At 43.6% G+C, this 26,027-nt stretch overlaps 1 protein-coding gene across 1 annotated transcript in view; it reads left to right on the top strand.

Annotated features, from left to right (window-relative positions):
- LOC112636524 (thiamine transporter 2-like) overlaps positions 1–24,950 on the top strand; it is a 41,690-nt gene extending 16,740 nt beyond the window's left edge. The window contains 5 exon segments of the mRNA XM_025405250.1: positions 2,206–2,346; positions 6,867–6,940; positions 24,721–24,798; positions 24,801–24,847; positions 24,849–24,950. Of these exon segments, the coding sequence (XP_025261035.1) occupies positions 2,206–2,346; positions 6,867–6,940; positions 24,721–24,798; positions 24,801–24,847; positions 24,849–24,950 (442 nt within the window).
- Positions 24,951–26,027: the final 1,077 nt, after the last annotated feature.

Genomic DNA, 26,027 nt, shown 5'->3' with positions numbered 1-26,027 from the left:
AAAAAAATACATACATACAATATGAAAATAAAACTTTGAGCTATTGAAATTTTGTGTGTGTGTGTGGTGGAGTCTCTCTCTATTACCAGGTTGGAGTGCAGTGGCATGATCTCGGCTCGCTGCAACCTCCGCCTCCCGGGTTCAAGCCATTCTCCTGCCTCAGCCTCCCTAGTAGGTGGGACTATAGGCATGTGCCACCACACCCAGCTAATTTTTGTATTTTTAGTAGAGACGGGGTTTCACCATGTTGGCCAGAATGATCTTGATCTCTTGACCTCGTAATCTGCCCGCCTCGGCCTCCCAAAGTGCTGGGATTATAGGTATTAGCCACCGAACCCAGTCTGAAATTTTTTTAATTTAACCATTTCATTGTTATACAGGCACAACCTAATTTTTTTATGCTTTAGCATATGTTCCTATTACTTTCCTTTAAGTTATAGAGTAAATTGGGAAATGCTAATCTCATACTTCCGTAATATACAATACATAAATGATTGAATACAGCTTCAAGGTAGTTCCATTTTTTAAATTACAGACAATACTCCAGAGACTCACCTGTACTTAGTGCCAAATACGCAATGGAAGAACATAAATACAACAATTATTTTCTAAGAACTTGCTAGTCCTAGGCAGTGTTCTCTGCCTGGTACCTCAATGTCTCCACAGCAACCAAGCGGAGGCCACCGTGAAATAACCCAGCCGGAGGTTCAAGATAAGATTTTAGATAGTATGATTACATGTAATTTCAGGTATCTTGAAAATAATTTGGGGGTTTGCACTAAAAATCTTAGGATTCAAAGCCACTCTGAGCCCACCATCAGAACTGTGTTTTTTTCTAATCCATCACATGTAGAGGTCTTATCCAAAACCAAATAAATCACTGTCAAGCTGCTTAGGCATCTGAACAGATTAAATCAAGGTTCCAACATGAAATAATTTGCATACTAAAAGGAGGAAATCTGCCATTTGATTTCATCTAAGTTTTAAAAGCGTCAATGCAGTTCCACATTTGTTCAAGGGAAAAATTGTTAGCTGAACAAGAAAGACCTGAAGTTACAAGTCCCATTTGGACCACCTGTCATGTTCACTGTGTGGGACCTAGGGTCATTTATGGGGTTTGCTATGTTTAGTTAGTAGTATCTTGCAGGGAAATAATGCCTTTTCATTAAATCACACAGTTTTAAAATGCTTCTATTTGTTTTTTTATGTAAAGAATTTTGGAAGGGACACAAAAATAGTTCACATTTTTCATTTGGTTCATTTTGTAAATAGATTCACATTACAAATGTTTTAGCTAAATTGCATGGAAGAACTTTAACTATGTATGTCAATCTTGACGGACTAAATTTAACATCCCAGTACAATTATTTAAAATGAATTAATTACCAGATTGAATAAACTATGAAAGGAAATAATTTGTGGATTTTGCAGAAAAATATTGACTAATTAGACTCTGAAATTGCTAACTCAGACAATCAATAATCCAGTGATTAAATCTTTAAAAAAGTAAAAAATTCATCATGCTGACCTGTTTTCACATATTGATAAACTTAGTTTTTGGTTTTTTTTTTAACAGAGTCTTCCTCTGTCTCCCAGCCTGGAGTGCAGTGGCATGATCTCGGCTCACTGCAACCTCCGCCTCCCGGGTTCAAGGGATTCTCCGCCTTAGCCTCCTGAGTAGCTGGGACTACAGGCATGCGCCACCACACCCAGCCAATTTTTGTGTTTTTTGGTAGAGACAGGTTTCACCATGTTGGCCAGGCTGGTTTCAAACTCCTGACTTCAAGTGATCCGCCTGCCTCGGCCTCACAAAGTGCTAGGATTAAAGGCACGAGCCACTGTGCCCGGCCTGATACGTCTAATTTTAAAAGTGACTTGCTAAGCCGTATTTATCTCAAATAACGTTCAATGTTTTCTAGTTGCAGAGTATTTTGAAAATCTGGTATAATTTTAGAATTGGTTAACTAGTTTTAAACTCTTAGCATACTATATCCCATCCCACGGAACGTTAAAATACATTGCACCATCCCATTTGTCTATTTCTTCAGGCTCTCTCTGCTAAAAGAGCTTTTAGAAAGAAACTGTCAATAGAAACCTGGGCTTCCTCAGCAGAGCAAAGCCTTGCGAAGAACACCATTTGCTGTTTTGTATTTGAATGCACATGTGTGCATCCTTTTAAAACTCTTTCCATTTGTACAATGACAGATTTCAGATTGGAGTTAATCTGAGCATGGAAGACTATGCCCTGGCATTTGGAATTAAACCCTTCATTGCCTTGATGATTCAACCCATCATGACTATGACTGTGGTTGACAACCAAGGACTGGGGCTTCCCTTTGACGTTCAGGTAAGTTCATGGCCACTGTGCTGTCATGGACAAAGAGGCATATTTTCAAAACTATATATCTATATCTATTTATCTTTATCCTTTTAAAAATCAGATTTGTTGATAAATAATATATGTGCAGTAACTTCACACTTTTTATGTACAGTTCCATGAATTTGGGCAAATGTACAGCTGTGTGACCACCACCACAATGAAGATAAAGCAGAATTCCATCAGCCCAAACAGTGCCCTTATGTTTCTCTGCCACCAATCCCCTGTCCCCACTCCTCGTCCCTGGCAACCACTGATTGGTTTTCTACCCATATAGTTTGTCATTGGTTTTCTATCCATATAGTTTGTCATTATAGAATGCCAAAGCAATGGAATTATTTTTTATATAGCCTTTTGCTTCTGGTTTCTTTCCTTTAGCACGATGTCTTCAATAGAATAATTTTGTATTGAGAAATGGAAATACGGTGTAGTTAAGGTTCTATTTCTTCAGAAACATTTTCATTAAACAGGTGACCTTTTCACTAAACAGGTGAAGGAATGAAAGACCTGTGTAAAATTAAAGCCATGAGGTCATTCCAGTGGAAGTGGTTCTCATTAGCTACCGCTAAAGGTTTTTCCTTGCCCTAGCTAAAGTTCAATCTTATTAGAGCTTAGTGCACAAATTCTGTAAATCTACTCTGTCTCATGGGAAAAATCGTCATTCTTACCTATCTATAAATAGATAAGAATTCCTACAAAATATTTAGAAGCTATCTTCTTTAAAAGCAAAAAGGCAAAAAGAAATCATTTCAGAATACAAAATTAAATGAAGTAATGCCAGGACATTTTTTTAAAATCTATTTTGTAGTCACACTTGTTCAACAGAGGAAAGGATTGCTTCCATTTAAGAAATGTTAGCACTAAGATTCATATAGATTCAGTACTACACACTTGTTCAATACAATATGCTTGTTTGAGGCTATTCAATGTGCAAGCATTACTTTCTAAAATAAAATTTAAATTCCTCATTTACTATCTGGTTGGCAAATTGCTCTTCAGTTTTTCAGAAATTATTCTCTGTATCATATGTTAGCAAGAGAACAAGCTTGAAATCAGCAAAATCTGGTTTTGAATCTTGATGTTTATAGTGATATGTTAAAACTTTTCATTTTGGAAAACTTCAAATACATACAACATTTTGAAAAAATAGTATAATGAAACCTCATTTTCTCCTTACTCAACTTTAACAAGTATCAATTTATGGCCAATCTTGTTTCATCTGTACCCCACTCCCCATGAAATTTCTCATCCCTGCTTCTAGATTATTTTAAACTAAACCCTAAAGATGTAAACTTTTCTTAATATTTCCATTTTCTTATGAATCAAATGACTGTAAGAATATAAATGAATATAAGACTTACTGTCTGAGTTCTTACACAGGTTAAGTGCTGGCCTCTAAACCACACTATTCCTGGCCTTTAGTGTTGTCAATATACAAACATCTCTCTCTCTTTTCCTAATTGAAAAAATAACATCTATTTACATTAATCAACATGGTTAGGAGGCACTTACCTTTTCGAAGGACTTTTACGTTAATCAGCTCCAGATATTTCCTTTACTTTTCGACAAATGCATTATATCCTAAGTTGAAATGAATGAATTCCTATAACTGAATTAGTTAAAATATGACTAGAAATAAAATGACCCATCAATCCTTCCATTCTCTTTTCTGCCACTGTTTTGTGTATCCTAATTTAAAATTTAAGTGTCTTCTTTGTTGGCAAATCAATACCTTTTGCTCTTTCTTCAAAAGGCAGGGGGCCACACAAGCATTAAAACCTGAAAACAAGTCTAAAATTTGGCAGAGAAATTCAAGTTTTACGTTTTGTATCCCCTGATACTTCAGTATTTCCGAATCCTTTTATCTTCTTGGCCAAGAGGAATATATTTAAGTCACTCCTTTAAAATATTTGTATTGCCACCATATCTCCTCTGCTAGTCTCTGCTGACATCCTCAATGCTGGAACAACTTTCAGTTCGGTTCTTCCATGGAAAGCTATTTTTAAGCTCGGTTGCTAAAGAAGAGACCAGTGTACCCAGGTACAGAGCAGGATGAGCAAAAACATACAGCTCAAAGGCATAACAGAAGACAAACCCTATTCCTATATACAAAGAAGAAAAGATGTTATTACGAATGGCTGGTCTTGAAAACTGTGCTTCTTAAAAATTGATTTTTGGTAGGAATCTAATTAAATATGCTTTCACTAAGTTTTTAAGAGCCTGTAATGTGGAAGTGCGTTGATTAGTAACTCCCAAATTGTCCATTTATCATTGGCTCTATCTGCACTCATGATATTCCACTAATAGGATGCCAAATGCCATTTTTAAAAATTGGGATATAAAAGGTAGAAAGTGTAAACTGAATCAGCATTTTTCTCTGACACAGAGATTCAGCAAAGAGTAGGATGCAGCAAGACTTCCAGAAGCGATTCCTTCATTTTCCCAGCATCTCTCAAACTGCTATCACAACATGAACTATTTATGGATTTTAAAAGATCTTAATGGATTTATGAAGATCTTAAAAAGAGGTTTTAAGACACATCTTTGAAGATGACTGAAAGACTAGGGGAAGAGGCCCATGAGAAAAGCTAAAAGAAGCATTTTTATCTCAACTAGAAAAAGCTGAAGAGTAATTTAGTAATAATCACCAAGGCAGTTATGGAGAGAGTGGTAGGTATAATCATCTTTACAGAAGGCATAAGAATATACTGTGGTTGACCAATGATATAAAATGATTTTCTGGCAGAATCTTATTTCCAAAAACAGATGAAATTCACAAGTTTGAATATAAGAGGGATTTGGAGGGGATGGGTAAATAACCATACAACATCTCGAATAAGGTTAATTTTTTAAAATAAGCCTTTAATTACGTAAATGAAGTAATAACAACCCACAAGTTTTACACCAGAACACCCACCTCTTGGTTACCTGTTACCAGACCTCTTCATCCCTCTCATCAGCCCCCACTTCCCCACTTTCATCCCCCAGTTTGCAGAGATAACTTTTGGAATGAGAAACAGAATGAGTAAGCGCCATTTCTTCTTGATCAAGGGAGTTGAAAGTAAGACGCCTCCGTCATTCACTAACTTCTTTGCCTTCACCCTTCTCCTCCCTGGATGGTCTTGAGGCTTAAGACATGAAAAGCGACTCTTATCTCCAAGTTTGGGGAGTATACACAAAAAGAAAAGGGAAAGGCCAGTGGCCCCAAGTGCCCCCTTGATATCACAGAAACCACAGCTGCTGTGCTGCTCTGCCTTCATTTTCCTCACTGGGAAATACACAGAGACCCTGCCCAGTGCTCACAACCAGCAGCCGTTGCACTCAGCCACTCTGGGACCAGCTGATGGCCTCTGATTGCACCCTCCATTAGATTAACCAGCTAGCATAACTGGTACTTTAATCTACCTTTAATTAAATAAAAGTTAGAATCATGAAAACGCATTTTTAGTTGCAACCCCAAAGGGATTAGTAAGGAGAGGGGCACTCTGCGTAGAAAGATTACCTCCCAAAAAGTCAAATACAGTGATGACATTATTTTAAGTGCATGAAATGGGGATTCGTCTGGATTTGGAATAGGCTCACATATATCAAAATGGACATTTTTCAGTGTGTGTGGAATAAGTGGTATTTGACAGTCCAGATAGCCCAGATGAGTGTTCTCACTTCATATTCATAGACTCAAATGCAGGATGTGTGTGGTCCATCAGCCTTAGGTTCCACTATTTCATAAACTATTTTTTGGTGTCTTAACTCAAAGGACAGCTGAAGTCAAAGGCCAGATTTTCTTTCTTTTCTTTTCTTTTTTGAAACAGTCTTGCTTTGTCGCCTATGCTGGAGTGCAATCTCGGCTCACTGCCACCTCAGCCTCCCAAGTAGCTGGGATTGCAGGCACACGCAACCACACCCAGCTAATTTTTGTATTTTTAGTAGAGACGGGGTTTCGCCATGTTGGCCAGGCTGGTCTCGAACTCCTGATCTCAGGTGATCTACCCCCACCTCAGCCTCCCAAAGTGCTGCGATTACAGGCCTGAGCCACTGTACCTGGCCCACATTATCATTATCAAACAAAATAAACTCCTTAAATGGATTTTCAGTGAGTTTGGGTCCTGATCATTTAGACGTTGCCTTGTTTTCTTACTTTTCTATCCTAATGGAGATGGTCTCCATGCAATTACCTTAGGGGGAATGGGATTGAGGGGTTGAACTTAAAGGAGAAAGGGGTGCCATGGCTGGAATATGACACCAAATCTCATGCTGAGGCTTGGTCTCTAATGTGGCAGTGTTGAGAAGTGGTGTCTTTAAGAGGTGACTGGGTCATTCAAGAGGGATCAATGCCTTTCTCCTGAAAGGAAGCTCTTGCTCGCTTGGGAATGGATTAGTCACCACTCAAGTGAGTTGTTATAAGCAAGGCTGCCTCCCATGTTTGGTCTCTGCACATGCGCTTCTCCTTCTCCTTCCTTAATGGATTTATGCGCTGTGTTATGACACGGCACAAAGCAAGGCCCTCACCAAAAGCCAGCCAGATGCTGCCCCCTGATCTTGGACCTCCCAGCTTCCAGAACTGTGAGCTAAATAAGCGTCATTTTTTAACAAATGTTTTAGTCTCAGGTATTCTCAGTCAACAGAAAATGGACTAAGAGGGGGACTTTAGGGTTGTTTGAAGTTTAAACAAATTTCAGTCAATGTTTTTAAATTTTTTTATTAAGAAAAGCTTATTTATTAAAGGCAACAGACTTTTAAAAAAATATTAAAGTAAGAAAGGCTTACTTGCATTCGGCAACAACAGACTGGATATCAGAAAAATCTTTACACCACAAAACCCTTGGATTTCATGGATATACATTTAATTTTTAAAAAAAATAAATGGCTGAACTGGTAAGAAACTAAGAAAAATCCTCAGATGCCAAAGCAAGAACAGGAGGCCAGATAGCTAAGGAAGCATTGACTCTGCTGTGTGCTCAAGGCATCTGCTGGTTCCCCCAGAACCTAAAGTTTTGGTTCTAGTGGCAACCCCAAAGGGCCACATCCTCAGTGAATGATGAATCAGAACAAAATACAAAATGACAGGGGGAAATCCCTCAGGAAGAAGACTAATCTGGGTGGAGTCTGGAGAATATGCCCTCAGCATTTGTCTTTATAAACCAGCACTCACATAATTCTGGAGTCCTGCTCCTACAGGCTACACTTTTCTCTTTTAAGCTGAAAATTTAGTTTAAAGTGGTCCTGATTGGCAATGTCTCCAGGCACCTATATGTAACAAAGGCAAATGATTTCTGAAAGAATGCACCTCAGTACAGGAATCAAAATATTGCCACAAATAAAATTCCATCAAATATGAGATTATGAATTTTAAAAATTCAGAATCATACAAGGATATAAAGTTTCAGGAACAAGCCAACTGAGGTAATAGATAGCGAAATCAGACTAACAACGATTTGACATAGAAGAATAATCAGTATTCAAATATAAAATGTTCAGTATGTTTACACATGGAGGAAAATAACATCATAAGAATAGAACAAGATACATAAATAGAACATCCTAAGAATAGAACAAAATAATCAGGAATTTGGGGAAAAATAGAACTACAGTCATGGGAAGCATAAGTATGTTTTGGTTAATGATGGACCGTGTATATCAGCAGTCCCCACCCTTTTTGACACCAGGGACTGGTTTCGTTGAAAACAATTTTTCTACAAACCAAGGTGGGGGAATGGTTTCAGGATTTCAAATGCATTATATTTTTGTACATTTTATTTCTATTATTATTGCATTGTAATATATAATGAAGTAATTTTACAACTCACCATAATGTAGAATCGGTGGGAGCCCTGAGTTTGTTTTCCTGGGAGCCAGTGACAGATCATAAGGCATTAGATTCTCATAAGGAGTGCACAACCTAGATCCCTCACATGCAAAGTTCACAATAGGGTTCACGCTCCCGTGAGAATTTCATGCCGCTGCTGATCTGACAGGAAGCAGAGCTCAAGCAGCAATGCGAGCAGTGGGGAGCGGCTGTAAATACCGATGAAAGCTTCTTTTTTTTTTTTTTTTTTTTGAGATGGAGTCTGGCTCTGTCTCCCAGGCTGGAGTGCTGTGGCTGGATCTCAGCTCACTGCAAGCTCCGCCTCCCGGGTTCACGCCATTCTCCTGCCTCAGCCTCCCGAGTAGCTGGGACTACAGGCGCCCGCCACCTCGCCCGGCTAGTTTTCTGTATTTTTTAGTAGAGACGGAGTTTCACCGTGTTAGCCAGGATGGTCTCGATCTCCTGACCTCATGATCCGCCCGTCTCGGCCTCCCAAAGTGCTGGGATTACAGGCTTGAGCCACCGCGCCCGGCCTGATGAAGCTTCTCTTGCTCACCCGCCACTCACCTCCTGCTGGCGGCCTGGTTCCTAACAGGCCATGGACCCTGGTACAGGCCCTTGGACTGGAGGTTGAGAACCCCTGACGTATATGACAGTGGTCCCATAAGATCGTAGTGGAACTGAAAAATTCCTATCACTGGCCGGGCGCAGTGGCTCACGCCTGTAATCCCACCACTTTGGGAGGCCGAGACGGGTGGATCACGAGGTCAGGAGATCGAGACCATCCTGGCTAACACGGTGAAACCCCGTCTCTACTAAAAATACAAAAAAAAAATTATCCGGGCGTGGTGGCAGGTGCCTGTGGTCCCAGCTACATGGGAGGCTGAGGCAGGAGAATGGCGTGAACCTGGGAGGCGGAGCTTGCAGTGAGCTGAGATCCGGCCACTGCACTCCAGCCTGGGTGACACAGCGAGACTCCGTCTCAAAAAAAAAAAAAAATCCTATCACCTAGTGACATCGTAGCCATCATGATGTTGTATAGCAAAGCATTACTCATGTGTTTGTGGTGATGCCAATGTAAACCAAACTACTGCACTGCAAGTCTTATAAAAGTCTAGCACGTGCAATTACGTACAGCATGTAACACTTGATAATTATAATAAGTGGCCAGGCACGGTGGTTCACGCCTGTAAAATCCCAACACTTTGGGAGGCCGAGGTGGGCAGGGCAGATCACCCGAGTTCAGGAGTTCAAGACCAGTGTGGCCAACATGGTGAAACCCCGTCACTACTAAAAATACAAAACTAGCCAGTCGTGGTGGCAGGTGCCTGTAATCCCAGCTACTCAGAGACTGAGGCAGGAGAATCGCCTGAACCCGGGAGGTGGAGGTTGCAGTGAACCGAGACTGTGCCACTGCACTCCAGCCTGGGTGACAGAGCAAGATCCTAAAAGAGCAACTTCCAGCCCTGGAGCTCCGTTCACGTAAGTGCCCCGTACGGGTGTACCATGTTTTATCCCTTATATGTATTTTTACTGTATCTTTTCTATGTGTAAATACGTTTAGATACACAAATGCTTACCATTGTGTTACAATTGTCTACAGCATTCAGTACAGTAACAGGCTGTACAAGTTTATAGCCTAGGAACAATAGGCTATGCCATTTAGCCTAAGTATGTAGCAGGCTATGCCATCTGGGTTTGTATAAGTCTACCATATGATGTTTGCACAATGACACAATCACCTGGCAGTGCATTTCTCAAGAAATATCCCTGTTATTAAGGATGCATGACTGTAGTCAAGAATAGAAGCTTAATAAACAAGAGCTATGGAGAAGTTAAGAGCAATAAAGAAGAAAATATTAAACTGGAAGAGCTCATTTAGAATACAGCACAGAGATGAAAGTGAAAAAATTATTAAAACATATGGAGATTAGCGTGAGAAAGTTCCACAAAGGTCTATTTGAAGTTCCTTGGGGAGATAATAAGATAGAAATGACAGACAGACAAAGAAATATCCATGGAGAATTTTGCAGACGAGATGAAAGGCATGAATTAGATTGAGGAAGCCTAACAGCTCTCCAAAGGAGTAAATGAAAAGAAATTCAAATCTAAACACACCGTAGTGAAACTACAGAATACCAAAGAAAAAGAAATCTTATAAACAGTCAGAAGAATAAAAAGAGCATCGCCTACAGAAAAATGATAATTAGATTGACAAATGACTTCTCAATGGCACACAGTGGAAGCCAGAAAGGTAGTGGAATAACGCCTTCAAAGTGCCAGAGAAAATAATTGCCAGCTTAGGGTTGTACACAAAGAGGAAAACGTTTCAAAAAATGAGAGTAAAATAAAGACATTTTCAGACACACAGAAATGGAGTGAGTGAGACACACTCACTCAGTAAGGGTGTAACAGACTCTTCCAAAAGCAGCTGCTAAAGGATGCACTCGAGGAAGAAGGAAAATTACCCCAAAAGAAGGCATATGATGCAAGAGGGAGTGTGAAACAGAAAACACGTGAGTAAATCTCAACACTGGCCATGTCAAACAGTAGTTAACTTTTTATATCTTGAAGAGTTTTCAAAAACATAAGACTAACATTCTGGACAGTAATAAATTAGAGATTAGAAGAATGTTCAAAACCAAAGATTTTTGTACTGTTCTGGAAAAGGTAAAGGTGATTAGTTAGACACTGCCAGGGTGGCATGCCAAGCCGGGAGGAGTAGCAGCCCACCTGGTGGGGAGCATACTTTATCACCATCATTATTTAGAATTGCTGGTACATGGCAACAATAAAATGCAGACAGGCCCTTCATCAGTTTTACTATTGCTTTTAAATTCTCTACAGGTAATTCTCCTCCTTACTGCCTGTACCTAGGGAAGACCACTTCATCACCACCACTATAGTCCTAGCTAGTTGGGAGGCTGAGACAGGAGGCTCACTTGAGCCTAGGAGTTCAAGGCTGCAATGAGGTATGGTTGTCATAAGGAGTGTGCAACCTAGATCCGTCACACGCACAGTTCGCTATAGGGTTCATGCAGCCTGGGCAACAGAGCAAGACCCTGTTTCTAAAATATATGTATATCTGTGTTTATACACATATACATATATAAAAATATTTTATATGAATATAGTTGGGCATTCTTACATAGATGTTTTGCTTAACATTATGTTTGTGAGATTAAGTCATCTCTTTGCTTCCCTTTAAGGCAAAAATTTATGGAAGTGTTGTCTATTTCCTGTCTCTCTAATTCCTCTCCTCATACTTTTTCTTTAAACCCATTCATATCCCTATTTTGTCTTCAATACTTCGCCAAAACCATTCCTGTCCAGATCACCGGGATCGATCCAGCAGTCATTCGCCAGTGCTCACCTCACTTCACGCATCTCGCTTCACCCGTTGGTAACGTTGTCACCATTGTCACTCTCTGCCCCTTGAAGCAGTTCCATACTCACTTCCAGGACACCATACATCCTTAATTTTACTCTTTCTTCACTGGGTGCTCCTTTCTGTCTCCTTTGCTGGCGTCTCCTCTTTTTTCAGAGGTGTTAACCCTAGAGCTCCTAAGGTTAAGTGCTTAGAAACTCTTTTCTCTATACAGTCTTTGATGGTTTCATGCAATCTCTATATTTGTATACTGATGATGCCAAAAATGATAGCTCAGACCTTGACTTTTCCCCTTGATCTTCAGACCGCTGTATTCAGCTGCCTACTACTCAGCAGTTCCATTGGGATGTCTAGTGGACATCTGCAATTCAGCCTGCTCCAGGTGGAATCCTCATCTTGCTCAAAACGGTGCTATCTGCCATTTTTCCCCATCTTTCAAGTTGCTTAGGCCCAAAACCTTGAAGTCATTTTTGACTCCTCCTAGTCTCTCTCATCTCAAAAGTAACGTGTCAGAAAATATTCTTTTCTTTATTTTCAAACTAAATCTAGGAGATAGTTACTTCTCACCACCTCCATGGCTACCGCTCTGGTCTGAGTTGTCACTATCTCATCCACGTGGTTTATTGCAAGACCTTCTAACTCATCTCTGCTTTAATCCTTTGCCCTCCTCAACCTAGCCCAGAATAGCAGCCAGAGCTCTCTTTATACAATATACAGGAGATCATGTCACTTGTCTGCTCTGAACTCTCCAATGGCTTTCCAGTTCATACACAGTAAAGAACTACGGGCCTGAGGGTAATCTGCAAACCCCACCTGGTCTTCCTGCCCTCCCCTTTACCTATCTGGTCTCATTTTCTACTGTTCTTCCTCTTACTCAGTTCAGCTACCCTGGGCTCCTTGAGCGTCTTTAAATATTTCAGAAACCATCTTTGGACTTTAGCTTCCTTTCCCTGGAATACTCTTTCCCCCAGATATCCACATGGCTTGCTCTGCGACTCACTTCCTTTAAGTCTTTGTTCAAATGTCTCCTTTTCAATGAGGCCTGCCATGATGATCGTATTTAAATTTACATCTCTTCTCACCTTGTAATACACTCTTTCTGAATCTTTATTTCTACATTCTGGATCCTTATTTCTAAAACTACAAACTGAAATATTTATTAAATATTAACCATTAAATTAAAAGCTAGTATTAAATTATATGATACGGGATTCAAATTAACCCATGAGGGGAAGGGTAAATGGTTGGGGCATGGATGAAACAAGATTGGCCATGAGTTGATAATTGATGAAACTGGGTGCCTTGAAAGACTGGACGATCATGAGCCCCTTCAAGACCACATCCATTGGCCAGTGAACTGGGTACCATCAAATTATTTAATTGAACAGATTGAAACAAACCATCTACATGGCCTCAGTGAGCAACTGAAACCCAAAATGCTGTTTCAACACATTCAAGTCCACCCCCAGAACAACATGGAAACCAAAAGAGTGGGACATGTAAGAGCACGAACCTCGGCGTTGCTGTGAAGCATTTTACAGATGTGATTGAAGTCCGTAATCAGTTGATTTTCAATACAATCCTGGCCGGGCACGGTGGCTCATGCCTGTAATCCCAGCACTTTGGGAGGCCAAGGTGGGTAGATCACGAGGTCGGGAGATGGAGACCATCCTGGCTAACACGGTGAAACCCCGTCTCTACTAAAAATACAAAAAAAAATTAGCTGGACGTGGTGGCGGGTGCCTGTAGTCCCAGCTACTCAGGAGGCTGAGGCAGGAGAATGGCATGAACCTGGGAAGCAGAGCTTGCAGTGAGCCAAGATTGTGCCACTGCACTCCAGCCTGGGCAACAGAGCAAGATCCCATCTCAAAAAAAAAAAAAAAATACAATCCTAGAGGAACTGATTCAATAATCTGGGTAGACCCGATTCAATCAGGGGAAAGGCCTTACCAGCAGTGCTGAGGTTCCTCTGGAGAGGGAGAGTCAGTCTGTGTTCAGGAGCTTCAGCCTATGCCTGTGAGTCCTAGCCCACCCCTTCTGATGGCCTGTCCTGTGGATTTTGGACTGCCTTATCAGCCTCCAACACCATGGAAGCCAACTTTTTAAAATTAATTTCTTAATGTATATCTCCTATTTGTTCTGTCTCTCAGGTTGAACCCTGACTGATGCAGATTTAAACAAGTAATATACTTTTTTTCTCTTAGTTTGTAGTACTGCTTTTGTTGAATAACCCATCAGGTTTGGGAGCTTAGGTAGCCAGCAGCAGTGGATATGTTCCACTATTACAGCTCAGATTCTTAGCTGTAGGAGGCCGTACCCCCTCAGGTCACAGTGATGGTCTGTGCTACAAGCAGCCGACGTTAGTGCTTATAATACACTAAGTGGTAGGAACCGTGGTCTCCAGAACCCAAAATGGCCTGAGGGCGCCACCTGGAAACAGATAAGCACCACAGGTCACCATGTTTGTCCTCAAACCTCCCAATGTCACCAGGTTAATTTTTCCCCTAAGGGGACCTGGAAATACTGCCATATGGATTCCAGTAGCCAAGAACCCCAGAAACGTCTGAATTCCCCTTCTTTCCCTTTCTGTATGGACAGGAGCATAGTGCCACTGACCTCCAGTGGAGACCCAGAGACCTTGGCCTCATTCCAACCACACCGTTCGGCCCGAGACATTGGGTCTGCAATGTCTTTTTATCAAACAAACACATCAACCAGGCCACATAAGGCATCTCTGAACCATTTCCATACCTGTCCTTTAGCTAGAGAGTTTCCCCTTCTGTGGCAGCCTGCATTGCGTGGTTGGTTCCTGCTCAGATGCCTCAGGACCTGAGTACCTCTTTCCTCATCCTTCTCAGGTGCCTCAGGGTCCACCTGAGCATTCTCTTCCTGAGCTCTCCAGCCCCAGGAATGAATGATCGCATCAGTGCCCAACAATCAGGGGCCCGTGTGCCACGATCTCATTTCCACATTCCTTTCTGGCAGCCTTAGTCCATGGCCAGCTCACTCACATCCAGGAGTCCCACATATAACCCCTCTTGACCCATAAGATGTCCAGCAGTACCGTCCAGCTCTTGTGTCCCCAGGCTGACGTCTCCATCTTCAACCAGGTACTGGGAGGTTTTGCCCCTTGCTTCACCAATAAGCCGTGATTCTGTCAGACTGGACCCTGCCTGCTGTGTCAGTTTTGGGGAGCAGATTCACTGCGCGCTGATTACCAATTTGTCTGAGTCCAGGGAGGCTCACACCCACACACACAACGAATGACATGAAGCAGGTTGATTACTTACAGGTAGGCAGCGAGGGGCATCAGAAGCCTGAGATTCATCATGATCAAGAAGCCGGGCTCAGGAAGCCATGCGGGGCCGATGAAGTCCGTCAGTGTCATAATTTTCAGTGCAAGGTGTTTTTGTTTCCACTGCTGTCACTTTCTCTCCTCATCCCAATCACACATACACCCCGACCCAGCACCACCTGCCTCTACCTGTCTAGCAGTTTTGCAGTTGTCTTTTCCTGTCCCATCCCCAGGTCCCATCCCGTAGTGCTAATGGGGATAATAATAGGTTATTCTCAAGCCTGCAGAGGATTTAGGTCAATCTGTAGTCTAAAGACTGTGTCTGGGCTGGGCATGTTGGCTCATGTTTGTAATTCCAGCACTTTGGGAGGCCAAGGCAGGCGGATGACCAGAGATCAGGAGTTCGAGACCAGCCTGTCCAACATGGTGAAACCCCAACTCTACTAAAAATACGGAAAAAAAAAAAAAAGTTAGCCAGGTGTGGTGGCAGGAACCTATAATTTTACCCCAGCTACTCAGGAGACTGAGACAGGAGAATCACTTGAACCCGGGAAGCAGAGGATACAGTGAGCTGAGATCCCACCACTGCACCCCAGCCTGGGTGACAGAGCGAGACTCTGTCCCAAAAAATAAAAAATAAAAAAGACTGTCTGTATCCTCCAGTCTCTCTAAGGCAGTGGTCCCCAACTTTTTGGCATCAGGGACTGGTTTTGTGGAAGACAATTTTTCCATGGGAAGTGGGGAGATGGTTTCAGGATGATTCAAGCACATTACACTTACAATGCATTTTATTTCTATTATTATTACACTGTAATATATCATGAAATAATTGTACAACTCATAATTGTAGAATTAGTGGGAGCCCTGAGCTTGTTTTCCTGCAAATAGATGGTCCCATCTGAGGGGGATGAGAGACAGTGACAGATCAACAAGCATTAGATTCTCATAAAGTATGTACAACCTAGATCCCTCACATGTGGAGTTCACAGTAGGGTTTGTGCTCCTATGAGAAGCTAATGCTGTGGCTGCTGATCTGACAGGAGGCGGAGCTTGGGTGGTAATGTGAGCGATGGGGGGCGGCTGAGGCTGTAAATACAAATGAAGTTTTGCACGCTTGCCCACCGCTCACCTCCTGCTGTGAGTCCTGGTCTGTGGTCTGGTGTTTGGGGACACCTGGTATAAGGGGTTAGCAGTTCAGAAGCCACAGCCCCGGGCAGCAAAGGACAGCAGGTTTATTCCAAGATGAAGGGGGCCCCACTCTGACACGTATCTTCAAAAGCAAGACTGGCTCTGATCCCCACTCTCATGGGGTATCTGGCCTCTCTTGTATCCTACGCACGTCATGTCTGTGACCCAGAACCCAGCAAGCCCACAGCTTCAGCCCCGCATTTTACATTTTCAGTCTGTGGTCCCCAGAGATAGATGTCTTGTTTTTGAGTTCAGCTATGTTGTTATTTTTATATGTTATATACACATATCTATCCTGTGTATATAACACAAAAACAAGCTTTCTTTTTCCTGTTTTGAACAGAGAGGCTGCATCAGTGTGTGAAAACATGAAACCATCTTGATCCCAAATCTCCTCAGCCTAAAGTCTACAGCAAACAAAACCGTAGAATCTCAACAGTCAGAAAAAGTGTGGAAGCTGGAGAAAATAATCAACAAGAAAAAAAGAAGGGAAGGGAAAGAGCAACATGCTCTTCATTAAATTAAAGCAGTTGAAGAAAATACTTCCTCCTTCAAAGAAGCTTGAAAATCCCCTTCCCATGGGTTTTCTTTTATTAGGCCCTGATTTCATTTCTTAATTTTACTAAGGACAGTAGAGAAGACAGTGTCACTGGGAGAGTTTTTTCACAGTTGAATGTATTTGGTTCTAAAATGTTTCAATAAATATTAGCCAGGTATGGGGGCAGGTGCCTGTAATCCCAGCTACTCAGGAGGCTGAGGCAAAAGAATCGCTTGACCCTGGGAGGTAGAGTTTGCAGTGAACCGAGATCGCGCCATTACACTCCAACCTGAGTGACAGAGCAAGACTCTGTCTCAAAAATAAATCAATAAATAAAATGTTTCAAATGTCTTCCACGAAATGTTGCAGTGTAAGGAAAAAAAGGAAAAGAAGAAAGCCTCACACACAGGAGAAAGGGAGGAAGAAGAAAGAAGAATATGAAATATATGAATGAAAGAAATCCATCAAAACCCAGCTGAGCTTACCCCACCATTAAATTCCATATTTGTTCTTGATTGGAACGCCTGAGTTTGGTATGTGGGTCTGTTGCTGAAGGACTGTGTCATCTTACATCAATAAAACAGAGGCCCCAGGCAGGCTCCTTTGGCTCACGCCTATAATCCCAGCACTTTGGGAGGCTGAGGCGGGTGGATCACTTGAGGTCAGTAGTTTGAGACCAGCCTGGCCAACGTGGCAAAACCCTGTCTCTACTAAAAATACAAAAATCAGCTGGGTGTGGTGGCTCATGCCTGTAATCCCAGCTACTTGGGAGGCTGAGGCAGGAGAATCACTTAACCCAGGAGGCAGAGGCTGCAGTGAGCCGAGACAGTGCCACTGCACTCCAGCCTGAGGAACAGAGTGAGACTCTATCTCAAACAAAAACAGGGACCCCGGATCTCTAAGGAGGAAGACACATTTCAGGGCAACGTGATGTGTCTCTGAGCAGGGCTGGTCCCCAGAGGCCTGGCCGCAGCTTCTTACATGATCCTTTGCTGCATTGCTGCCATAGCAAGTGTTTCTCATTTTTTCTTTTCTTTTTTTTTTTTTTTGGTTATTATTTTGTGTGTGTGTGTGTGTGTGTGTGTGTGTGTGAGGGTCTTGCTGGGTCACCCAGACTGGAGTGCAGTGGCGTGATCTTGGCTCACTGCAGCCTCAACCTCCTAGGTTCAAGTGATCTTCCTGCCCCAGCCTCCCGAGTAGCTGAGACTACAGGCACGCACCACCACACCTGGCTAATTTTTGTATTTTTTGTAGAGACGGGGGTTTCACTATGTTGCCCAAGTTGGTCTTGAACTCCTGGAATCTCCTGCCTTGGCCTCCCAAAGTGATGGGATTACAGGCATGAGCCAGGGCACAAGTGTTTCAAAGGCTTTGTTCAAATATAAAAAAGATAAAATATCTCTCCAGTTTCTGAACAGACAAACCAGAATTCAGTGTGATTAAATGGAAGAAAGGCAAAAAAGAGAACTTTTTATGGGCACTTAGTTTATTTTATTAGGAAATTTGGACAAGGTTACATGATAACTAAGAACACAAAAGCAAAAAACAAAGAAGCATCGCATGCCGATGGGAAGAGTGGAACTGAGACGGAGCTGCATAGGCGTGAGTATGTCCGTCAGACCAAACACGAGGAGTTGTGATTTCATTTTCCTGAGGTCAGTTACTTGGACAGTTACACAGGTGCTGCACCGCTCTCCTATTTTTCCATGAGATAGTTCCTATGAGTTTGGTAGCTTTTCAGATGGAAAGACATGAAACACCAAACAAACACAGCAACAGAGTTCAAGACCATAGAGGACGGAGAGACCAGACAGGATGGGAAGGTTGGGAGCCTTACCTACAGGACAGATACCTGCAGCCCCTGCCCAGAGGCACGTGCCCTGCCTAGCAGCAGCAGTGCTTCTGGCAGCAGCACTTCTGCTGGCAACAGCCCTTCCCACAGCCGCAGCCATATGAGCTGCAGGTGCGGCGGCAGCAGCAGATCACGGGCGTGCTACAGCAGCCCCCACAGCAGCCGCGGCAGCAGGGGCAGCAGCTGGAGCAGCAGCCCACCCGGTAGCACCTGCAGGTGGTGCAGCTGCCACAGCCACCACCACAGCCACCACTGCAGCCACCACCGCAGCCACCGCAGCCACCACCGCAGCCACCACAGCCACCACCGCAGCCACCACCGCAGCCACCACAACTTCCACAACCACAGCAACCCATGGTGTCAGTAGAGAGGACTCAGGAGAAGTGAGGAGGGAGGACTCAGGAGAGGTGAGGAGGTCTGATGCCTCCTTCTGCTCGGGGGAGGCCCTTATGTACCATCTCAGGAAAAGGAAGAGGGAGTGACCCGGGACACATGACCAGTGGTCACTTCCTTGTTGCTGCTGCAGTTTCCATGATAAGGTCATCTAGGATTATTCCTTGTTTACATCCTTATGGGCTATATTTGACCCAAAACGTTTGCTCATTTTCACTTATCTCTGTTAAAACCAGATTAAAAGCAAGCCAAGAGATGCTAACATGTAGGAGAGGATCTTCATTTTCTCAGAAACCAGTTGAATCCTTGAGACTTCGGGTTAAGCCGGAACCCAAGGTTGCTGCCAGCTGCTTTTCCATCTCTCTGCAATGGCTTCTCTCCAGGAAATCACCCTGGTTTCTTGGAAACTCCCGAGATGCAAAAGAGTAAATAAGAGCATCCAAATAAAACATGTCGTTTTTGCAAAAGTGCTCACTTCCCAGCTATATTTCTGAAGGGATCTTTGTAGTAAATGACTTTTTTCTTTTTTGTTTTCCTCACTATTGTCTATGATAAGGCTTGAAGCAACACTCCCTTCTCTTCTGGCTCTGTCCTCCCTCCTAGAGTGTTCACATTCACACCCACCGTGTAGATTTCCACATGTGTATTCCCTGGTTAGTTTCTCCACGGAAAGCCTCCAGCTCAGACTCTCCTGCAGACTACAAAATCCATCAATAGCCACTCTCCATTCCATCTTCTCCCTTTGGGGTTTCAGAGACATCTCCAGTGTCACATGCTCCAGACTCAAGTCATAATTCTCCCTGCCTGATCACCAACTATCCACCAGAAAAAAAAACTGTGTTTTTCCTGCACTGCTCCATATCCATCAAGGTACGAATCCATGTTAAAACTTATATTTGAATCTTTCTTTTCTCTTAGTTCCATTTCTAGTCTTTCACCAAATTCTGTTGCTTCTGCCTCATTAATAACTTCAAACCTATTCAAGTATCCGTAGTTCCACTGTCCCCGCGATCCCAGTTCAAGCAACTCCCTGACAAGTTGAAAATGCTCTGTTTACTCCAAATACCACAGGGACAGCTTGCAGTCATTAATAAACAACTCTAATCAGCCATAGGGACGTGGCAGCACTTTCTCTTGCTCAAATTTCTGAAGAACAATTTTACCAAGTCGGGAAAACAGGCTTTGGGCAGCGAGCCTGTTACAAAATGAATTGGAGGATGATCTCGTCTGCAGCAGAGATGCTGGCTGCTGGCTGCTGAGCACTGACTGATTGCCAGAAGCCTCTACCTCAGCACGCATGGAGAAGACCCTGCTTGCACTCGTATTTTTCTTGCCTTTTTTACAGACTTTTTGTTGGTCACAAACTCTCATGAAGTTTGTGATCCACAAACCGTGTCCACAGACACAGGCTTCTCCTTGGAGCCATAAACTCCTTTCCTTCCCATGCTGGGCCTTCATTCAGCTCAGCAAGCTTCTCTGACCTCTGGACCATGCGTCCCTCGATGTTCCCACTCTGTGCTCTCTAAATAGCCCAAGAGCTTATTCTCTAGGGAGCCCAGGCCAGGCTGTTTAGCACAGACTTGTTTCTGTTAGCCATCAATTGACATCACCGAATCAAGGACAAAAATGAATTCCTGGTGGGGCACAGTGGCTCACGTCTGTAATCCCAACACTTTGGGAGGCCGAGACAGGAGGATTGCTTGAACTCAGGAGTTCGAGACCAGCCTGGCCAACATGATGAAACTCTGTCTCTACTAAAAATACAAAAATCAGCCAAGTATCGTGGCACATGCCTGTAATCCCAGCTACTCAGGAGGCTGAGGCAGGAGAATCGCTTGAACCTGGGAGGCAGAGGTTACAGTGAACCAGACCAAGAATTACATCACCAAAATGCAGACTCCTAAAAGGATTGATTTCTGCCTTTGAAATAAGCATTAAGACCTCGTGTGCAGAAGACAAATCACAATGATGTGCTTCAAATGAGGAGGGAAGGAGCAGCATCGGTGCCTTCACTGGCCAATAAATGGGACGATGGCATCTGACTTTGGCAGTGACCTTTGAATCTGCTGCCATTTACACCTCCCAGCTAGCGGGGTTACTTACTATTGCAAGCCCTTTGAAGTCAGGGACTGTGCCTTCAATATCACTGCACCTGTCGCTGAGAAGCTCTCGGATTGTTTGGTCCAGGGGCTGCCTGGTGCTTTGTGGGGTTTGTAAGCCCTGTAACAACTCATGGACCTATGCACTTGCCACATAATCCCAGGGCATCTTAGGAAGAAGGAGAAGGCCATCATGGCTAAGGACGCCTCACCACACCTCAGCTCTCAGAATGCTTCCCTAGAACTTTTAGGCCTTTTTAACTTATACTGGAATACAGTTTTATGAAAAAAATAAACAAAACCGAAAATGTAGTGAAGACAAAGATGTCTGAAAGGAAAATCAATATGAGATGGAGAGATTTCTCCATGTACATCAAGTCAAATGACAACAAGGAAGTGGTCATGTGTCTTCCCTCTCCTGTCTCCAGAGTTGGTACATAAGGGCCTCCCCTGAGCAGAAGGAGGCATCAGACCTCCTCACCTCTCCTGAGTCCTCCCTCCTCACTTCTCCTGAGTCCTCTCTGCTGACACCATGGGTTGCTGTGGTTGTGGAAGTTGTGGTGGCTGTGGTGGCTGTGGTGGCTGCGGTGGCTGTGGTGGCTGTGGTGGTGGCTGTGGTGGCTGCGGTGGTGGCTGTGGTGGCTGCGGTGGTGGCTGTGGTGGTTGTGGTGGTGGCTGTGGCAGCTGCACCACCTACAGGTGCTACCGGGTGGGCTGCTGCTCCAGCTGCTGCCCCTGCTGCCGCGGCTGCTGTGGGGGCTGCTGTAGCACGCCCGTGATCTGCTGCTGCCGCCGCACCTGCAGCTCGTGTGGCTGCGGCTGTGGGAAGGGCTGTTGCCAGCAGAAGGGCTGTTGCCAGCAGAAGTGCTGCTGCCAGAAGCAATGCTGCTGCTAGGCGAGGCACCTGCCTCTGGCAGCTGCTGCAGGTAACTGCTGTAGGTAAGCTTTCCCCTTCTGTCTGCCCCTGACTAACAGGACACAAGCATGACCTGAACCTGTCACCTGCCTGTGAGTATTTTACATTCCTACAGTTTGTTTGTGATTCTGCCTGCATTTAATCATCACCAACAAAAATAATAACCATGCAGCCTTCTGTGTTGATTACAATTCAAGTCACGACCTCAACGAAATGGAGTCAAAATAGTTAGACCTTCTTGAAATGCCTCTAAGGTTGCCTTCATTTCCATGCTGTTTTTACCGCTGCCTGGGTATATTTGTATGCACAAAGCAACACTTATCTTAATAAATTATACTAAATCATTCTCAAAGAGCTATCTCTTTTGTTCTTTCCAGTCTCTAAACTGTCTGTCCATGGGGAAAAATGAGTTTTATCCCAAAAGATAAATCAAAGAATAAAAAACTAGATGAATTCTTTACAAAGACACAGATTCATGGATGATTAATCCATTGTGGGTTTGTAAAGAAGGAAGGGACTTGGAGGCACATCCTCAGCCTGACACTTCATTATCATAAACCAAAACTTTCCCCAAATCTCTCTCTTGATAGAGTCTTAGAAAGAGAAGTCTGGAGTCATAAATACCTGTTCAGACTGCAAATGGTCATATGATCATTCAGGAGCCTGGTCACCTTTGGGCAAAGATGAAATTTGGCTCTTAGCCATGTCAGGTATCATGGAAGTCCGTGGTATCAACCACTTCAAACTACAAAATTAGCTTTCATTGTAATGTGAGAATATCAGCATTAGAATCAAAATAATCATACGCCCTACTGAGAGTGTCTTCATGCGTAATAAAAAATGTCCCCGAACACCCCTTCTGCTAATTTTTCATGGAGATTCCCTGATTCTTTTCTTTGCAGACTCCAGATTCTTGATTTATTGTGGCTGGTTTAGCAGCAAAGTGAGAAGGAAACGAGGTAGAGTGGGGAATCCCAGCTTGGGTGAGCAGTGGGGCGGGGGCCGAGGGAAGTCAAGCTCCTTGGGTGTGTCTCCAAGAGAAGCTGGTTCTTGCTGCAACCCCACCAGGGCCACCTAGGGTGTTACCTTGTTACTCTAAGCAGAGCTTGGCTCTGGATAGAAGCTTAAACAGGTTGAACTGACCACATGAATGTTATAAACACAGGGAACATGGGTCAGATAATCATGTCAAATAAGATTTCCAAAGAGGGGAAGATGCTGTCACAGAAAGACAGTTTTCCTTCCACCCTGAAATTCAGAAGAGCAGATTCGGAGGCGGGTGCGAGATGAGCCTCTCGATGTCTAAATTGACAACGTGGTTTTGGGCACTCATCCGGCTCTGGCTCTATTCCCTTTCCAGCTCCAAGAGCCCTGTGCCTCTAGGACCCTCAGGCTACCCAAAGCCCCTTAGTTACTCTCAGCCTTTAGGATTTACCTCTGGGGTCCCACCCTCTCACTCATTCTTCCTTCCCAGTCTTCACCCGTAGAACTGCCCCTTCCCTTGTGATGGTTCTCAGCTGGAAGAGTGGGGTCAGGAGAGAAGCATCAGTTCATCCATCTTACGCTAAGGCAAGGAGCATCCACTTTTTCTCATGAGGGAGGACCCCTCAAGTCGCTTTTCCCACACAGTAATGTGGACCAACCCAACGGGCAGGATTCTGGGACATGTGGCTTTTCCAGACACCAAGACCCAACACTTCTTAGGCACTTGCTCCTCCTGTCCCACTCGTTGAAAATGTGAATTTGTTTCCAGTCAGCATAAACAGTGGCTGTCTGCCAGGATTTGCTGGGTGTCACTACTCATGTTGACATAGATTCCTGAAAAAAGAGCCCAGGTGGCCTGGTGTAAGGTTTGTGTTGTGCGTGTGTATGTGTGTGCGTATATATATACACACACACACATATTATGAGATAGTCAGATGGTCCGTCAGGCATGGCCACAAGAAGAGGCAAAGGAGGCTGGGTGCGGTAGCTCATGCCTGTAATTATAGCACTTTGTGAGGCCGAGGCGGGCGGATCACCTGAGGTCAGAAGTTTAAGACCAGCCTGACCAATATGGTGAAACCCTAACTCAACTAAAAAAAAAAATACACAAAAATTAGCTGGGCGTGGTGGCATGTGCCTGTAGTCCCAACTACCGGGGAAGCTGGGATAGGAGAATCACTTGAACCCATGAGGCAGAGCTTGCAGTGAGCCAAGATCGTGCCACTGCACTCCAGCCTGGGCAACAGAGCGAGACTCCATCTCAAAAATTTAAAAAATAAATAAATAAATAAATAAATAAATAAAAAGAAGACGAGACAAAGGAGACGTTCAGGAAAACAGTGTATTCCAATCACAGGTCCTAAGGAGATAGAGTCACTGCATGCCAAGAGGGGGTCACATAGGAGGCGGCACCAGGGGAGTGGTCTCAGCCAGGCAGACAGGGAGAGAGGACCCACGGGCTCGCTCACGGGTGTCAGGGTGGAATATACGAGCAAGAGGCGCAGGGGTGCCCATCAGTGCATCTGAATGTTCCTGGGGCTCAGTCAGGGGAGGACAGGGAGGGGAACCTGTGGCAGGGGCTAAACATGCCACGCTGGGGCCCACCTGGGAGAGACGGGCAAAACTCACCATGCAGTGCACCGGGGACACCTGTCGGCATCCAGTTGTGAATTTGAGTCTTGGTTTAGGTTGTCTGAATAATTAGCACAAATGTAGTCAACTATCCCTTACTATGGGGGAATTTATAGGCAGGTCTTATAGGGATTTGTGAACCAAGTGACAATACTAGTAGACTGAAAAATGAAAACAGTTTGTTGGGAACAATTGAACTACAGAAATATCTTCTTTAAATTCTGACCCATCTTTTTTTTTTTCTTTTTTTAGTATTAAGTCCATCTGAGAAACTAGAGCCTTGGGACCCAGGGATGAGGAAACTTACCATACAGACATGCGTGCTGACCTTCGCCCTGCGGGCCACGGCCTCTGCCATGTAACTGCACGAGCTTCAGCCTGAAACTCTCTCTGGCACCGCCCTAACCAGACCAAGTGTGAGGGAGGGAGCATGTAATGCAAAGTCCACAGAGAATAAGAAGCCACAAGATTCAGTGCTCTGAAGTCCTTCTAGATGGTTTCAGGGAAGCTAGCTTCCCACCTCTGATAGGGATACCATGGCAAATACCACACTTTGCCTAGGATGATCATTCTTTGTGCACAATGCATCCCATCTCAAAGACAGTCCACGGCAGGACTTGCTCCATCTCTGAACTGGTCTCACCCCCTTAAACCTGCCTTTATATCTAGGAGTTTCTTTATTTTATTTTATTTTTTTGAGACAGAGTCTCGCTCCATTGCCCAGGCTGGAATGCAATGGCGCGATCTCAGCTCACTGCAACCTCCACCTCCTGGGTTCAAGCGATTCTTGTGCCTCGGCCTCCCAAGTAGCTGGGATTAAAGGCATGTGCCACCGCGCCTGGCTAATTTTTGTATTTTTAGTAGAGATGAGGTTTCACCATGTTGGCCAGGCTGGTTTCAAACTCTTGACCTCAAGTGATCTACCCGCCTCAGCCTCCCAAAGTGCTGGGATCACAGGTATGAGTCAGCAGGCCTGGCCTACATCTAGGAGTCTCTTGATGAGTGTTGGTCAACAGAAAGAAGTCTCTTCTAAAAATTGTTAATGCTTTTATAGACTACTCATGGTCTGAGTCATAAAACGTCATTTGCCTTTCAATTTATACCTTCCAAGTGAATGATGATTATTGAGGATTATCTAATTATTATCTACTTTTCTCTCTGGGTATAAAAAACACCATAGATCCTATACACACAAAAATGGTTTTTCTATCAGAAATGGATTCACTTGTCCGGCAAAAGGACACAGATTAGATTATTCTAATCTCAAGTCCCCTTAGGTTTATGAATTCAAAAAAAAAAAAAAAAAAAACAAGAAATGAACGAAAACATAAATCACAGTTTAAGTTATTAAGTAATATCTGAAATGAATTAGAAAGAAACCACAAGCCTTAACAATACTCCAATCACGGTTAAATTAATTTAGACAGAAAAGCAAATAGCAACTGACTTGAAAATAAGAAGTGGGGCCCAAGGTGGATACAAGAAAGCCAGGAGGGCTAAGATAAAGCCCAAATCCAATGTTCATCAATGCCTACATAGTCAGTAAAACCTGATGGCAT

Source organism: Theropithecus gelada, chromosome 12 (genome assembly GCF_003255815.1).
Source record: "Theropithecus gelada isolate Dixy chromosome 12, Tgel_1.0, whole genome shotgun sequence".
Taxonomy (NCBI): Eukaryota; Metazoa; Chordata; class Mammalia; order Primates; family Cercopithecidae; genus Theropithecus; species Theropithecus gelada.
Note: the sequence above shows the minus strand (reverse complement) of the source record. Positions and strands in the feature narration are given on the sequence as shown.